Source organism: Hylobates moloch, unplaced genomic scaffold, assembly GCF_009828535.3.
Source record: "Hylobates moloch isolate HMO894 unplaced genomic scaffold, HMol_V3 SCAFFOLD_16, whole genome shotgun sequence".
NCBI lineage: Eukaryota > Metazoa > Chordata > Mammalia > Primates > Hylobatidae > Hylobates > Hylobates moloch.
In genome coordinates this window covers 11053263-11070453 of record NW_026652291.1, presented here as the reverse complement: position 1 = coordinate 11070453, position 17191 = coordinate 11053263, and the positions used below count along the sequence as shown (strand labels likewise).

The window sequence follows — 17191 nt, the reverse complement described above, 5'->3', positions numbered from 1 at the left end:
GCTCTGTCCAAGTGGGAGCTGCAATCTAGTCTTGCCTTCTGTCTGCCACTTTTCCCCCTCTTTTTTTTTCTTTTAGGCTATGTTCTTTATTGGTTACCCTAACCGCAAGAATGTGAGAGAGGCACAGTCATCCCTACTTTGTAGATGGGAAACTGAGGCTCTGTGAGATTAAGTCACTTGCTCATTAAGTGGACGGATGGGGCCACACTCAGAACTTGGATCCTATCCTCCAGTCCAAGCCTTCACGACCACACCAAACCATTCCAGTATTTTGTTGATAATTCAAATAAAATATAATCTGTGTATGAATAAAAAGATTGGAAGGGTCCGGGTGCGGTGGCTCATGCCTGTAATCCCAGCACTTTGGGAGGCCAAGGTGGGTGGATCACTTGAGGTCAGGAGTTCGAGACCAGCCTGGACAACATGTTGAAACCCTGTCTCTACTAAAACTACAAAAATATTAGCCGGACAGGATGGTGGGTGCCTATAATTTCAGCTACTTGGGATGCTGAGGCTGGATAATCCCTTGAACCTAGGAAGCAGAAGAGGTTGCAGTGAGCTGAGATTTTGCCACTGCACTCCAGCATAGGTGACGAAAAAAAAATTAGAGGGAAATTTCACAAACAGAGAAAGATCTTTCTTCTTACTACTTTGAGAAACCTGTGAAGTGGAATCATTGGCTCATGATCACCCATGTCTCCCAAGTAAGTAGAACAAGCTTAGAATTAAATGAGTATTTATTTATGAGAGAATCTCTTTATGACAAAATCGAGGTGACTTTTAAGTTCTTCTTCGTAGATTTTTGTATTCTCCAAATTTCTTACAAAGAGCATGCATCTTATTCATAACTAAAAACAATAAAACATTATTGTTGAAAAGTAGAATTATTTAATAGTACAAGTAAAGCTCATCCTAAAATAAAAGGTCATTGAGGTTGGCACAGTGGTTCTAATCAAGGCACTTGTAAAACATAAAGTCTCTCAGGAGGTCGAATCTGATTTTCTAAATGGGGTGGAGGTGCGGGTGCCCATGGGTCTGCATTTGCCACTCCTGCCTTGAGTGAAACTTTCATACGATGCCGTAATACTCATGCTTGATATTCTGTGACTGATGATTTTGCATCTTGAAATGATGGCCCAAACTAACGGCCACAATTGATTATGTTCATGCCCTCTCTGTGTTTTCGTGGGCATGCAAGAATCATTTTACAAATTCTCCAACCACAAGCCTCAACCTCTATACTTCACTTCCTGCCCAATAGGGCCATCCCACCTAACCCCTCCCCACATTGCGTACTAAAGTCTCTGGCCACATGTTCCTCTCGCTCTTGTGCCTCTGGACCAGCCTCTGTGCTTCCCCGTGTGGCCTTGTGTGGTGGGGCAGGCCCCCTCCTCTTAGGTGCTCAAAGTAATAAACTCTTCTTTCAAAGGCAGGTGTCTCTGTCTGTCACCTTACCATGCCCAGTGGAAATGAATTTCAAAACAAAATGTGAGGTACATTTAAAAACAAATGCAAAGGATTAGCATTTCAAAAAACAGAGCTGGGACCTCAGCAAGTTGACAGAAAATGTCCCATGGCTGTTCTTGTATCTGCTTGCCAATGCAAGTCTGAGTGGGCACCAGGATGCCACCTAAGCTTGCTTTCACTGTAAAGTGCCACTGGAAGCAAGGCTGTCAGAGGGATGCTGACAGCCAACACCCACTGCTGACTACTTGGGGCTCCCTGTAGTTTCTAGAAAGAACTAGTTGTGAACAACAAGTGTCATTAGTCACTTCTTCACACCTACCCTCTTCTTTGTGCTACTGTAGGACATCTTCTTGCCTACCCTGCAGGAGGCTGGAGCCATGTCTGAGCAGGTATGCTCCTTCTTGGGAAGGATGCCTGGCTTCTCCACTATGGCCTTTATAATGGAGAGCCTGAGGGAAGAGCACTGTATATAAAACAAAGCTTGCTCCAGGCAGTGTTGCAGGAGCCCTTCATAACTGGCCATTTGTCCTGGTTCTAAGTCAGCACAGGAAGGCCCTGTGGCCTAGGTTAGTTGTTTTTACTCTTTGAGTGTCAGCTCTTCTGCTTTTGTTTTTTTGTTTGTTTGTTTGTTTTTGTTGTTTTGAGACAGGGACTTGCTCTGTTGCCCAGGCTGGAGTGCAGTGGCAGCTTGTTCTGTTTGTGAAATAAAGTGGGAGCATGAGGACCAGGGGTTAGGTTCCCCTGGGACTTCTGCCAGCTCTCCAGCATAACTCCTTTCTGTTTTGTTTCTTTCCTTATAAAAGAGCATGAGAAAGCCTACATGAGGCCCCTGGCACATCTAAGGTGGGTGGGGCACTGGGGCCCCCAGAAGAGGAGCCTTTGGATCTGACAGGAGCAAGGGCTCTCCTGAGGCTGCCAGAGATGCTATCGGTAATGAGGGTGACACAGAGGTGCCAGCACAGCCTGTCAGGCAACGAGGGAGGGAGGGATGGTAGGTCTAACTCAAAGGACACGAGCTGCCTTTGCTGTGGTGCCACCATGGCCCATTGCTCGTTGTGCTGCTCTCAGGACTCAGAGTATGGGAGTGGGACCATTGCCGTTACAAACCCGCAGGGAAGGGGCTGAGCACCCGGAGGGCTGTGTGTGCACACACGATGTCATCGGAGTCAGGAAGGCAGCCAGCCGCGAGGAGATGGAAAACTGTCCTATGGCACCCAGGGAGACCTTCACAGCCCATGCATTAGCCCGCGTCAGCCGGTATCGTGGCGCTCCCCACAAACCCAGACTCTCTCCTTGGCTAACAACGGCCTCCACCAGCCGACCTCCTTGAGCCTTTGTGTCCTCATTTCTTCCATCTGCCACACATGATGCTACAAGGTCCCTGCTCTGTCCCTCCAACATGCCACTCATTCCTGACTCACAGCCTTCATGCACACACTCCTCCCTTGTCCTCTCCTCACTCTCAGTCATCCTGTTCAATACCTTCATGGCACTTATCATAAGCTCTTAGGATCATGTTTATAGGTTTGATTTCATTGTTGCTGTAGGAGGGTCTGTCTCCCCCATTTAGGCCTAACAGGCCAGGAATCTTGTCTGTCTGATTTACTCCTAGCATATGTTAAGTGTTCAATAAGTTTTTGTTGAATAAATGAAGGAAAAAAATCATGCAGCCTCTGAGATGTCATGGGATGACAGCCCAGCCACCGCAAGTTCGCTAGTAAATCATTTTCAGATTAGGACCCTGTTGATAGCTGAATTCATATTTTAGTTTTATTGAATGTGTTATTGTAATTCTGCAATAGAGGTGCCTAACCTGGGTTGGTGTATTTCCATTCCCAGGGGCCCCAAGGAATGGAAATATGGTAACCCAGCAACACCCCATGAAGCTAGTTACCTAGGAGAATTTGTGGAAAAGGGCACTGACTGGGGTTAATGGGTGTTGGCTTGTGACTGGGGTCCCTGTTGATGGTTTGGTGATGGAGCCTTGGAAGTGGTGTCCGTACCAGCGAATGCAGCTCCACTGGGGTCAAGTGCACCCTCAGAACAGAAAGAGGGATGTGGTTTGTTATTTCTTGTGCATTAGCAATGTACCATCAGTCAACAGGCCATTTCCCACCTAGGATTTAGTGGGATTTTCCACTTTCCCTAGAAAGAGAATACTGTCTGTGGCTTTATTTGTAATCATCATCAGGAAGGTCCTATTGAAGGAGACAGTGAAGTAAGAGGGACCATCCTTCGATCGGACTATGAACTTGGTGGCGGTAGCTGCTGCGGCCTCAGTGCCCTCTTCACTGACATTCAGCACAGCCTTGTGGGTTGCCTGCCAAGGGAAAAACAAACATCAGTGGCCCCAGTGGAGACAATTTTACTTAACTGAGTAAACTAAACTGAGTGTTTTTGCCCTGGAATGGTAATGTCTACCTCGAAAGGATTCAAGGTTCAAATGCCTGGCATTGGGTTTGCTCAATAGATTTCAGTGGATGTTGACTATGGCCTATTGGTCCTTACACTGGGATTGAGATGGTTACAAACACAGAGCAGGAAGATCAGAGTGAGTCTCAGTTCTGCCACTTATGGTCGCAAAATTATTTAGATGCTGCGTGCTTCAGTTTCCCGATCTATAAAAGGTAATAATAACTGCATGTGTCCCGTAAGGTTATTGTGTAAATTAAGGGAGATCATACAAAGCAAGTGCTCGTGGACTTGCCAGCAGTAGTTATTGCTGCAGTTCTCGCATGGCAGACATGGGTTTGATATGACTAAAGTTAGATCCCTTCTTTGTCTTCTAGGGAAGAGATTCTTAACCTGGAGTTCCTGGATTTCTAAGCTTCAGGGAGGCTTGAGCTCCTGTGACTACAGGCATTATTTTTCATAGGCTCACGGATGCACTTTCCTCGAGAAAAAGTCCATTATGCTCATCATATTCCAGTGCGGCCTCTCAGCATTTTCTGAAAACCAATGACAAAGGTCCCCTTCAGTGGCCCCAGGATCACTTCTGACTATTATAATCCACTATCAAAATAAAATTTTAGATCAGGGATCAGTAACCCATATGTGTGCAGGGGCTAGGCAGGTAACCCCAATTAACTGACGGAGACTTCTTGTAAGACCATGGGGTGCCCACATTACCTGGAGGGTACTGTCTGGTTAAAAGGGGCACGCACAGCTCAGCGCCTATGATGGCTGCCGTGTGGACACGTAGGCTCACTGTTACCATGTGGGAATTAGAGTCAGTGATTTGTTTCAAGAGGGTCAGAAATCTAGACTTTTAGATCTAATATACTACGTTTTAAAATTCCTCTCTCTCTCTTTCTGTCTCCTTACACCCTGAAGGCCAGATAACACATGTACAGAGTGCAAATGGTCTACGGGCAGCCACACTGTGATGCCTGTGTGAGGGCCTAAACTTCAGGGAAGAGGAAGGTGAAGTCAGATCCTGAGGGAGCACCTGCTCGCCTGCAGTAGGCATGGGGGAGCAGCTGCCTGCTGAGGATGCCTTCGGAACACTTGTGTGAAGAGGGATAACAGATGCTGAGTGCCAGAGGCATGGTGGCCGTAGGCCACAAGATTTGGTTCTTCTGGCTGCAGAAGAAACGCACTTCACCTTTCAGGCCTCTGTTTCCTTATCAATGAAATAAGAGCGCTTGATTAATTCTGCAGGTGCTTCCAGCTTGGACTTTTTTTGCAAATATTCTCATTCAACTCACTTTAGAAACCTGCAGGGAGTCTCTCTTTGTAATTCCAGAAAAATCAGCGTTTTCATCAAAGGCATTTTGGATGCCCATCTTCGGGAGGATGGTTTCCAGATTGTAGGAGGCAGAAATGGAAAATTTGGGGATGAACACCTCTATCCACCTATGGAGTAGGGAAAATGAAACAATGAGGTTACAAGCCCACGGTGTCTGCATCTCTGCTCCTAGATGCCATTTTGGGAGACTCCATTCTTCCTCCAGCCATTGCTAATTGCTGCTAAAAAGGTCAACACATCTTAGCCAAGAAATCCAGGTTGCTCTTGAAATAAGCCTCCCAGCTGAGCAGGTCCAGCACTAAAAACATGCAAGGAGACAGACAGGCCGGCCCCCCAGTGAAGTGGGTGCAGAGGTGAGAAGGTGGTCAGCAAGGGAGTCTATGGCAGAAACCAACAGGAGACGTCAAGCAGCAATAGAAGCTCATCAACCACCCACTCACTGTCCGGAGTACCTCCTTACCAGCACTTCCTGACGCAGGCCCTGCTAACGCCCTAGAGCAGCAAAGTCCAGCAGAACTTCCTGTGATGCTGGGAAGATCCTAGACCTGCACTCTCCAGTACAGTAGCCATTAGCCATGTGTGGCTACTGAGCAACTTAAACAGTGGCTTGTGCAAATGAGAAACTAAAATGTTAATTTTACTACATTTCAGTTAATTTAAGTGTAAATAACTGCAGGTGGCTTAGTGGCTACTATATTGAACAGCACCACCTGATAATTGAGCACAATATTTTTTTTCCTCTGCAATGGTTTCCCTGAACCAAGAGTAAACAGCCCACATGTATTGAACTTTTTTTTTTAGATGGAGTCTCACTCGTCACTCAGGCTGGAGTGCAATGGTATGGTCTCTGCTCACTGCATCCTCTGCCCCCCGGGTTCAAGCGTTTCTCCCGCCTCAGCCTCCCAAGTAGCTGGGATTACAGGTGTATGTGGCCATGCCCGGCTAATTTTTTTTGTATTTTAGTAGAGACAGGGTTTCACCATGTTGCCCAGGCTGGTCTTGAACTCCTGAGCTCAGGCAATCCACCCGCCTCAGCTTCCTGAAGTGCTAGGATTACAGGCATGAGTCCAGCCTGCACATTTATTATATGCCAGACATTGTCCCAGGCACATTCAACAACACTTCCCCCATTTTAAAGATGGTAAATCTTACTTTTAGTGCTTTGCCCAAGGTTATGCACTTAGCGACTCACAGCAATGAAAGCACAAAAATATTGGATGGACACATTTCAGTCCTCATCTGACAGGTGTCTTGTGACCCCTCACGCCAGGGACAGCTCTCTTTTCCCTGCCACTGTCCCCTTTCCCTGTTTTCTCTGTGCTCCATCTGCTGCTCTGTGCTCTGTCCCTCCCTCCCTGAGATTCTGTGCCACCTCCTCTTCCTATCCCCAGCCCCAGATGCAGCCTGAGAAGAGAAGAAATCGCTGACACACCCTGCAGCATCTCTTCATTCTTGAATTTGAGTTTTTGCCAGTGCTGTGTCCTCTATCAAAGCTGCCCTTCCCAAGCCTCTGTGTGCTCATATGCTACCCATATGTGCAGCTAAACCCCACCACCTCCTTGAAGCTGTCCCTCAGTCCCAGCTGAAAGTGATCTCTCTCTGCTCAGAAGCTCCTCAGCACCTTTCCTGCCCTCCCCTGGGGCATTATCCAATCTCTTTCTTGAATTCCAGTTACACTGCAGCCTTGCTTCTCTCTTCCCAGACTATGAACACCAGGGAATGCTGCTAAAATCATTCTATGATGCCAACAATATGTTGCTAAGGGACAGAGCATAAAACTTTGACATTCCTTTTTTATCTCATGATTAATCTTTTTGATATTCTCCATATTTTTTATACTCACCATAATAATTACAGAACTAAAAATAACATTATTAGCTAGCATTTACTGAACACTTACTATCTTCTAGGAATTCTTCTAAGCACTTTGTAAATAGCAGGTTACTTTATCTTTTCACCAACCTTTGGATTTGGTAATATTGTTATCCTCTTTCTTATATATGACCACCAATGCTTTTGTTTGCTTGCTTTTATGGGATTATTCCATAGATTTCAATATCAGATTGGCTTCTAGAGCCAGCTCTGCTAGCATATAACAGCTACATGACCTTGGGCAATTCACCTACCCCCTTGGAGCCTCCATTTCCTCATCTGTGTAATGAGTGGTACTAAGACTCCTCATCAGGTGATAGTGAACTTCATGTGCAAACATGTATAGACAGCCCCAGGCTCTCTGTCCTGCATGCAGTTGGTGCTCACTGTGCAGAAGTGATTATCCAACAGCTGTTAGCACAATCTCTCCCCCGTTTTTGAATGTGTGCATCCCCTGCCTCAGGGCCCAGGAGATTGACACAGATGCCCACCTTTTCTGGAGTGAGTGGCTCCACTTTCTCAGTGTTCTGGCTGACAAGGCCTGTTCCAGTTGCCTCATCTTGCCCTTGCTAGGGAGGACAAAGAAGGCCACAGCATCTCCCTTGTAGTCCATCTGCAGCACAAAGCAGTTCAGCTCTGTATCCACCCCAAAAGCAAACTGCTCCTTCTGGTGCATCATGGGGACACGCACAGTGACCTGCTTGCCCACCAGAAATGGGAAGCTCTTTCTTGTATATGCAGGGTGAAAGGGCTTCTCCCACCTGGCTAGCACAAAGAGAGAAAAGAGGTCTTTATGTCAAAGTGCAATTAGTGAGGCAAAGACAGCAAAATGAAATGGGGAATTACTGCCAATGGGTATGAGGTTTCTTTTTGAGGTGACAAAAAAAAGATCTGGAATTACACAACGGAGTAGTTGCCCAAACTTGTGAATATACTATAAACCAATACAATGTTGAATTTTATGACACGTGAATTGTATTTCAATTAAAAATAGAATTAAGTTAAATGGAACAACATAAAGTGAAGGTAACTTAGTAAGGGCTCAAAGCATACCAGTTTTCTTTCCTTCTCTTTCCTGTTTGAAGGATGGATGGATAAATGGGTAGATAGCTTGGCAGATGGAGGGTGGATGGATAGATGAATAGCTAATGGGTAGATGGTTGGCTGGCTGGGTGTATAGATGGATGAATGGATGGATGGATGAACTGATGGATGGATAGATAGATGAATAGATTAATGTATACGTGGTTGGCTAGCTAGATGGCTAGCTAGGTGGATGAATGGATGCATGGATGGATGGATGGATGGATGAACTGATGGATGGATAAATAGGTGGATAGTTTGCTGGATGGGTAGATGGAGGGTGATGAACAGGTTAATGGATAAATGGTTGGCTCTCTGGGTGGATAGATGGATGCATGCATGGATTCATGGATGAATGACAGAAGGGATAAGTGGGTGGATCGTTTGGTGAATGGGCAGATATAGGGTGGATAGATAGATGAATAGATTAATGGACAGGTGGTTGGCTAGCTAGGTGGAGGAACGGATGCATGGATGGATGGATGAACTGATGGATGGACAAATGGATGGATAACTTGGTGAATGGGTAGATGGATAGATGAATACGTTAATGGATAGATGCCTGGCTGGTTGGCTAGGTGCATGCCTGGATGGACGGACAGATAAACTAGTGCATGGATAAATGAGTGAACAGGTGGATGAAGGGAGGGAGGAAGGAAGGAGAGGAGAGGGACAGAGGAAGGGAGGGATGATACGGTGGCATCCATGAAAACTCTGCCTGGAGACACCAGGCACTTCTATCTTAAGCACAACCCTATAAAGTTGGCTTTATCATCAGACTATCCAGTCAGCACAGAGACTGGCACAGGTCAGGCACTCAACACATGGTAAATCTTTTAGAGACACGTGCTGAGGATCATAAAGCAAGTATGGGGCAGAGGCGAAATTCAAATCCAAGTTGTTTGACTTTAAAGCTGATGTTCATTCCCTGCAACATAGTGAAAACTGTAAAACTCTAACATATATCTATGTATATATCTATATCTATATCTATATCTATGTGCAGTTATATATGAAGGAGACTTCATATATATATGAGGTATGAATGACAGTCACATCAGCTTGTCTACATTTCTACACCTATGAAAGTGTTCATACTCTTGGATTTGCTTCTGAAACTGGGTTGTCAGAGAGTTCCATGTTCCTTCTCTAAAACTTTCAAGGGGCAGTGGGACAGCTGCTGGTGGCAAAAGGTCCTTTCTCTCAAGTAGTTTCCAGATTTTTCCTATGCGTTTTCCACTGAGTCAAATATAAACACGCCTCAAGACACTTAATCTGTCTACCCAAAGAGAAATAAATGAGCCCCCACTGTAACTGGTAAATATGAGCTATCCTAGGTCCTGCAGCCAGCTAATTGCAAAGCTAATTAGAGCTCAGGCCCTCCCAATTCTCCACTCTGTAGTCTAGGGTTTGTCTGGCTTGTGTATTTCACTAAGCAAAAATCATCATCACCATCATAAAATAAATAAATAAAAATCAACTTCTCAAATCCTTACCTTTAAAGAAAATGTGGTTCACTAGCACCATGCCTGTCAGAAGGTCAAGGCCTTGGATTATGTCTACAACCTTCCCTTGGGTCCTGTTTTTCACGTGGCTGTTGATCCTCGCCTGGGCAACGGAGGGGTTGGAGAAATCTGTAGGAAAGACTTCTGCTTCATACAGCCTCTTGACATTGCCCAAGAAATTTGCCTGCAGCTGCAGCTCCTTCTTGATGAAGAGGGCACTTCCCATCTTCAAGGCCAGGTCTTCGCTGGGAACAGTCAGTGAGTGAACCAGGTGCTGGAAGCCTCGGTGGATGGCAGACTCTGGTGTGTGTGTGAGGTTGAAGCCCAGGCCCTGGAGGATCTGGGTCTTGGTGACTGAGTGGGCCCCAAGGGAGAGCATGGCCAGGGAAGTGGAGACACTCACGGGGGAGAAGAAGACGTTCTGACTCGGGGTCTCCAAAACCAGCCTGCGGTACAGGCGGAAGGCAAAGTCGGTATTGAGGGAATTCACCTGTGAGGCAGGGGTGCTCTTTGTGGAAGAAGGGTGGGGGTATCCGCTGGGGGTACTGGCCGGGGACACACAGTAGATTGGAGCACAGAGGCCAACAGCAAAGAGTACTCCGTAAAGGGAAGATACCATTTTGGAACAAAATATGTCTGCAAGAGAAGTAAGAACAATTGAGGGGGTAAAGTGAGGGTCCAGGCCCTGAATCAGAGACCCTTCAACACCCCATGCCATCAGCAGCAGAATGAGGACAGAGAGGCCGGTTAACAGAGCTCTCTCACGTAATCTCCTTTGAGCCTCGCAACAGTCCCATGATGTAGGTATTATCATTGCTGTTTTACTTGCAAATAAGTAAACAGGCCACAGAGAGTCTGTGTAACTTACCCCAAACCACACGGTTGACTTGTCTGTGTTCTGTGTGGACTTCAAAGTCAGGTCTCAAATTCCAAATCCATGCTTTTTTGATGTTTCTGCTTCATAGACTTATTTTTTACAAATTGAGAGTGTGAGACCAGACTGCAAAGTCTCCCTCTTAGCAGCCAGAGGTGGTTTCTCACCCTTTGGAGGTCCCTCCGCACAGTCTTTATCCATTTTGTGTAGATCTGATCATTTTCTCACCCTGACTGCCTGTTCCCAGACACAGGCATTTACTAATGTGTTCATATCTCTCAAAAAGTGGAAACCTGGAGCAAAAGGCTGTCCTTTTTGCTGTGCTCCTTCAGGTGCCCTGAGCACTGGCAGTCAGTTGCTGATGAGCTGCAGTTCAGCCACATCTGTCTGCTTCTTCTTCAAGCCTCAGCTGACACGGCTCTGGCACCAAGGAGACTTCAGACTAAATGACCTGATAGCAATTTCAAACCGCAACAGGGCTGGGCTTGCATCCAACCCTGACATTCGTGGTGGACAAGTAACCTCTCTGGACTTCTCTGTTTCGCCTTTGTAAAACAGAGATAGTTACCTTACAGAGTTGTTCAGAGGACTGAGTGTGATAAGGCACAAATTGTGCAGCACGGGACCCAGCACATGGTGAGCACTCAATACATTACTTTTACTGTTGTTTTGTTGAAGTCAGAGAGAATTTGATTTGAGCAACTCTATCAAGTACTGCTTGCAGGTCTCCCTAGCCCTGCCTACAGCACCCTCACCTGTTCAGTTTCATCAGAAAGATTTCATTTACTTCAACACACCTTTACAGAGGAGCTCCAACCCTGTGGGTTGACTCTGAGATACAACAGTAAATGGTCATTTTATAGAAGGAAGGTGTATGAATCCAGTGCAAGGCCAGGTGGGGTCTGTGCTCAGCCAGAGGGGAAAGCAAAGCAGGTGTGTGCTCCAATAGGTCCCATCTGTCTGAAGGCTTTTCTCTCCCCACCAATTTTATTCTTTCTCCCCCATGACCTGGATGTCCTTCCCCCATCATCCTTTTCACAAGCATAGTGCCTTTATAACCCCCCCTTGCCCTTCATCAGACTTTGCTCTTTAGTCATTTATACTACAGTGTGAATGGCTGCCACCCACTCTTCTCCTAGGAGCACCAGCATGAAGTGTTATTCCTGTTTGTGAAGGAAAGACTTTACCCACTGGAACAGGAATTCAGTCAATAAGTGAACAATTATTTTGCCAGAAATGGAGAAGGAAAAGACAAGAGAATCTTTGCCGAAAGCGACAAAAATATTGCCACACATAGTCACTTGTCTATGTCAGACCAAGCATAATGTGACAGCCACGTTCCCAACAATTTCTCTGTGGAAATGAAATATGTAAATGAATCACATTTTACTATACCAGATATAATTTAACTTAGATGGAACTTTATAAAGAACCCTTTAACTGAGTGAGTAATTCTTTTGCAAAACTGTTCATTTCTCTCCATTTCCACTTATGTGATTGGGTGATTTCTGTTTTGTAGTTTTGTGTTTGCCTGTTTGACTAAAGTGGAGTTTTCTTTCTAAGTTACATTTGCGTCCATCCATCCACCTACTGGACTCTTTGCCAACCTGTTCTGAACTGACCTCCGGAGCTGCCCCCACCCTGAGTGCCCTATCTCTCCCTTTCTCCAAGGCCATTTTACCCATGCTGCCATCTTCCAAGTCAGGAGACTGACGGTCACTCTGCACTCTTCGGCCACCCTCCTTCCCCACATCGTTCTTCCTCCCTGAGACATCGCAAGCCCCAGCTTCTCTCCATCTCTTTGCTCTTCCCTTGGTCCAAACTCTCCTTATCTCTCCCCTGGACAATCCTGAAGGCTTCTGGACTCATCTCCCTCCTCTGGTCATGTTTGCTCAAAACGTTTTTCTTAAGAAACTTCACCAATTTGACTCTGCACAGAGATGATCTACTGAGAGATAGAAGTGTTGGGGCTACAATGGGGAAGAGATAGCCAGGGTCCTGACTCTTAAAGAGCTCCCTGGGAACCCTATGACACATGGCCTTAGGAGTTGACTGCTTCCCCTCTCTTCGGCCCCACTGCCGGCCAGTGGATTTGTCTGCAGTCTCCGCAGTCAACGCCAACAGCAAACAGCCCAGGGTCCACCTCCCTCCCTCCTCTTCCCACTCACCCACCCCTTACTCAGGCACAGCATACTCTGCTACAAATGCCCCTCCTGGATGCCACCTTCCTTTGCTCATGGAAAAGCCCTTGTTTCTCACTCTGGAAGACTCTACTTAGCTATTACCAGCTTCAGAGGCCCTCCCTGGCCCCGCTTTCCTGTTGTGACTTCATCACTCTCTCCCTTCTCTCTTCTGCCACTTTGGAAATTTACTCGACTTCTATTACCAAATGGATTATCACTGACCACACGCAGGCCTTTAGATAATCTCTAGGTTCTTTGAATGTGTAATTCATGCATTTGGTCCATAGGGTTGAACATGTACACTTATTATGCAGGTACTATAGGAGGTGTTGGGCTACAATGAGGGACAGAGAGACAGGGTCCTTGTCCTTAAGGAGCCCATTGGGAAGACAGACAATTAGCAAACACCACAAGGCACAAGAAGTGTGTGTGTGATGAGTAAGTACAGGCATTGGGAACACCTATTCCATAACAAGAAAGGCTTCCAGAGGAAGTGTCAGCTGATTGAGACTTGAAAAATGTTAGCAAGGTAAAGGGGAAAAGCAGAGAAGACAGAGATTCAGGCTGGGAGGACCACCTGTGCAAAGGCCCAGAGAGAACCAGAGCCAGGCAGCTTTGAGGAACAGAAAAGGTTCTGACACAGATTTCAGCACCACAGAAGCCGGCAGGAAGGGCTGGGGAGTGGGAGAGACCAGCTGCTGAGAGAGGGGTCCCCATGCGGGGATGTGCAGACTTGGTTCTGTGCCCTGGAACCCACTGGGGGATGGCTGCAGAGAGCCTCAGCAGCAGAGAGTTCTCAAGACTATCCCGGCACCTGTCTGTATTCCTCATTGCTCTTCACACCTGCTTCCTGTCCTCTTTCCCCCTTCCCCTGCCAGCACGGAAAAGTGCCCAGTGTAGGAGCTCAGTAGACACTTGGTGTCTGCCCTGAGATGGAGAAGCATTTACACCAGCCTCAGAACTGGGGTGGTGGCTGGGCGCGGTGGCTCATGCCTGTAATCCCAGCACTTTTGAGGCAGGTGGATCACCTGAGGCCAGGAGTTTGAGACCAGCCTGGCCAACATGGCAAAACCCCATCTCTACTAAAAATGCAAAAGTTAGTCAGGCTTGGTGGCGGGCACCTGTAGTCCCAGCTACTTGGGAGGCTGAGACAGGAGAATCACTTGAACCCGGGAGGCGGAGGGTGCAGTGAGTCGAGATCAGGCCATTGCATTCCAGCCTGGGCAACAAGAGTGAAACTCCACCTCAAAAAAAAAAAGCAACAACAACAGAAAACCAAAAACCAGGGTGGTGAAATGAAGGAGGCCTCCTGGAATACGGGACTGAAACCCCAAGTTTCTCTTATTTGATGAGCTCTGTGACAGACTGGGGCTCTTCAGGAAGCTGTGTAAGAGTGTGGCATCTGCAGGCTTCCCTGTGACAAGCCGGGGTCTACTGTGTTAACTTGGGGTCTGCAGGCCCTCTAGCCTCAGTGATGAAGTAGCAGCACTTGATCTTGACGGCCACTCAGAAGTCAGAGCCTAAGCAAGATCATGGTTCCCCTCCTAACCTCAGAGCAGTACTTTCTGTTTAGAGAACAGCATCGTCCTCACATTGCTTCACCTTCTGAATTGCGTCGACCCCGATCTGTAAGGAGGGCAGCTCTGAGGAAGGGCGAGACAACGTCTGCAGAATGCCCAGTGCGGCATCCAGCCCATGGTGGGCAGGAGACCAAAGCTGCATCTCTTTTGTGGCTCTTATGATTTTGTGTCTCTCCCTTGGAATCAGGGTGAAGGAATAGGATTGTCCCTGGCTATTCGTGACCATGGGAGAGGGGACCAGTTGAAGGAAGAGGACATCAGCCACATGGAAGGGAAGCGGGTGCTGCCAGGCGCCAGAATGCCACAAGCACCAGGGGTCTGTGCCCCTTTCTGTGGAGGCTGGGGGTGGGGCAGGTGGCTCTCAGGGGGCCCCCACTGACACTGGGTTGTGCCTCCCATAGAATCCCCATTCCCATCAGCAGAGGTGGCCTATTAGACGCGGCCTCCATGCCCCAAGTCTTGTTTATTTTGGACTTGGGTTGAGTAGGGGAGACCCCCCTGAAGTCGGGGAGTTGGCTACTAAGTGTCCTGACTCATCGATGGTACTGGCCTCCATGTGACTTCGGGTAAGTCTCTGCTTTTCACAAGACTTCAGGAAGAGGTGGTCTCAAAAGGCCCTCTCTTCTGAGTCTGGGATCTATGTCTGAGGGCCCCCAGGTCATTGCTCTCTTGGGGGAAAACCATGGCCAAAGCTCATTCAGTCAGCTGTTAAAATCCACCACACTCCCCACTTTGCTTCTCCCCACCCTGAACTTCTGTCCTCCTGTGGCCACCCCTTCTCTCTCCCAGCCCTGCCAAGGCCCTTGCCCCTCTTTTGGCTGTGGCCTGGGTTTATGTGAGCATTCGGCCAGTGGGCACTGCTCATTCGGGTGACAGGGACACTCTGCCGTCCCCAGGGCTTGCATCTTCTGGACCTCTCCTTCCCAGCTACCGCAGCCTGCACTCTACCTTCCATTGTCTCTCACTCACTCCCATCTCCAAGTGCTCCTCCACCCTGCAGATAGGGTGACCTTTCCAGATGCTGATCTGGTGTATCATTCGCCTCACGTCGAATTCCTCAATGGCTCCCCATTGAGCTCAGGAAAAATGCTCAAGCCCCTGGAATTCAAGAGCCTTATTTATTTATTTTTTTATTTTTTGAGACGGAGTCTCGCTCTGTCGCCCAGGCTGGAGTGCAGTAGTGCGATCTCGGCTCACTGCAAGCTCCGCCTCCCGGGTTCACGCCATTCTCCCGCCTCAGCCTCTCCGAGTAGCTGGGACTACAGGCGCCCGCCACCACACCCGGCTAATTTTTTTTGTATTTTTAGTAGAGACGGGGTTTCACCGTGGTCTCGATCTCCTGACCTCGTGATCCGCCCGCCTCGGCCTCCCAAAGTGCTGGGATTACAAGCGTGAGCCACCACGCCCAGCCTCAAGAGCCTTATTTATTGGGCCCTGACTTACCTCCCCAGCTTCATCTTTCAGGACCCAGCTGTTTGCATTCCTCAATTCCACCCCATCCCCTATCTTGGTTTGCCTCTTTATCCAGCTTGGGTGTCAAGGGCTTCATTTTAATCTAATTTGCTTCACCCCCAGACCTGTGTCTTCATGTCCCAGCCCTGTGGCAAGGCTCTATGTGTGGTAGAACCTACCTGCCTGCTCCTTCCCTGCCAAGTGCTGCTGGAAGAGGGGTTCTGCAAGGCAGCCTCGTCCACTGTCGGTTCCCAACCACCAGCCTTTATCCACCTGGCAACATGTAACTCATCAGCTCACTCCCATTTTCAGGGAAAAGCTTCACCTTTTCCATGTCCTTAACCTTTTTATTCCAGGGTGGAATGGATGCCCACCCCGCTACGTATGCATGTGTGCCCACATGTGTGCGTGCACACACACACACACACACACTCAGCAGACAACCTTGCCTCCTATCTCACATAAAAGAGAGATTCTATGAAAAGGAATTGTCTCAGCTTCCCTCAAAGGGCATCCTCTCTGCCTATCCCTACTTTCCCAGTCACCGCTCTCTCTCCCCTACACCTCCACTCCACCAACAAAGCAGAGGATCTGCCCTCCTTTGAGGTCCAGTCCCTCTTCCTGGGCCTTAGAAAGTATCTCTTCTCTCCACCTCAGGACCCTTCCACCTATCTTTTCTGCACTTAAACACTCCCCCTCAAGCTGATCCTTGCTGTTAGTTTGGAAACTGTTCAAGTCTTGCTCGTTAAGACAAAGAAACCCACAACAACACAACAACAAAAACACTCCTTTCACCCTCTCATTTGCTTCCAGCAGCTGCCCTATTTCCATACTCCTCCTCTTGTGGCCCAAATTTTCAAGAACTGTGTATTCATGGCCTCTGTGGCCTTACCTCCAACTCACTCACTGGTCCACTCCAGCCTGGCTTCTGTATCCACAAAAATGTGACCCAGATGCTACTAAAAGCCAACTAATGTGTCTAGGTTCTCATCTTACTTGACTTTCCAGCTGCATTTGACACTGAAGACCATGCTCTGATCCAGTCCTTCCCTCTGGCTCAGTGACACCACATTCCCGATCTCTCTGCACCTCCTTCTTACCCACCTTTGCGGGTTCCTCTTCTCCTGCCCTGTCCTTGCATGGTTGGCGAGCCCTGGCACTTGCTTACTTGGTTGTAGCTCTCTCCTCACTTTAATCTCTCCTCTCCCTCCAGCTGCTCTCATGCCATGACACCCACGACTTCATTACTAAGACAGGCAAATGATGTATTATTTTTATTCTCCAGCTTAATCATTTCCTCTGATCTCTATATGTCTAACTGCCTACTTGATATCTCCTCCTGATGTTGCAAATAAACCTTACACGCAATATGAACCACAGTGAACTCAGACTCCTTCCCAAGAACCATCTCCCAGCAACAGCCACAA

The 17191-nt window shown here is 47.7% G+C and overlaps 1 protein-coding gene across 3 annotated transcripts; it reads right to left on the bottom strand.

The window, feature by feature from the left end:
- Positions 1-3211: 3211 nt before the first annotated feature.
- On the bottom strand, positions 3212-16930 carry SERPINA9 (serpin family A member 9). Of its 3 annotated transcripts, XM_032179895.2 has the most exons (6): positions 16869-16930; positions 10079-10311; positions 9667-9778; positions 7579-7852; positions 5175-5322; positions 3212-3787 (listed from the first exon to the last, which is right to left on the bottom strand). In XM_032179895.2, exons 1-6 carry the CDS (start codon positions 16903-16905, stop codon positions 3584-3586), a joined length of 1008 nt encoding a protein of 335 aa, XP_032035786.1. In that variant the 5' UTR covers positions 16906-16930; the 3' UTR covers positions 3212-3583. The 3 variants fall into 3 exon arrangements, with proteins under 3 accessions (XP_032035786.1, XP_032035784.1, XP_032035785.1); XM_032179893.2 differs by having other exon boundaries at positions 9667-10311; XM_032179894.2 differs by having other exon boundaries at positions 9667-10121.
- Between the last annotated feature and the right edge of the window lie 261 nt (positions 16931-17191).

What these genes read in the sequence shown, in the direction of transcription:
- SERPINA9 (XM_032179893.2), bottom strand. Translation starts at nt 16,905, where the DNA reads ATGCAAGGACAGGGCAGGAGAAGAGGAACCCGCAAAG. An exon ending in GAACCACATTTTCTTTAAAG is followed by an intron (nt 7,853 to 9,666) that starts GTAAGGATTTGA and finishes TCTTTGTGCTAG; the next exon opens with CCAGGTGGGAGAAGCCCTTT. An exon ending in ACTCCCTGCAGGTTTCTAAA is followed by an intron (nt 3,788 to 5,174) that starts GTGAGTTGAATG and finishes TTCCCTTGGCAG; the next exon opens with GCAACCCACAAGGCTGTGCT.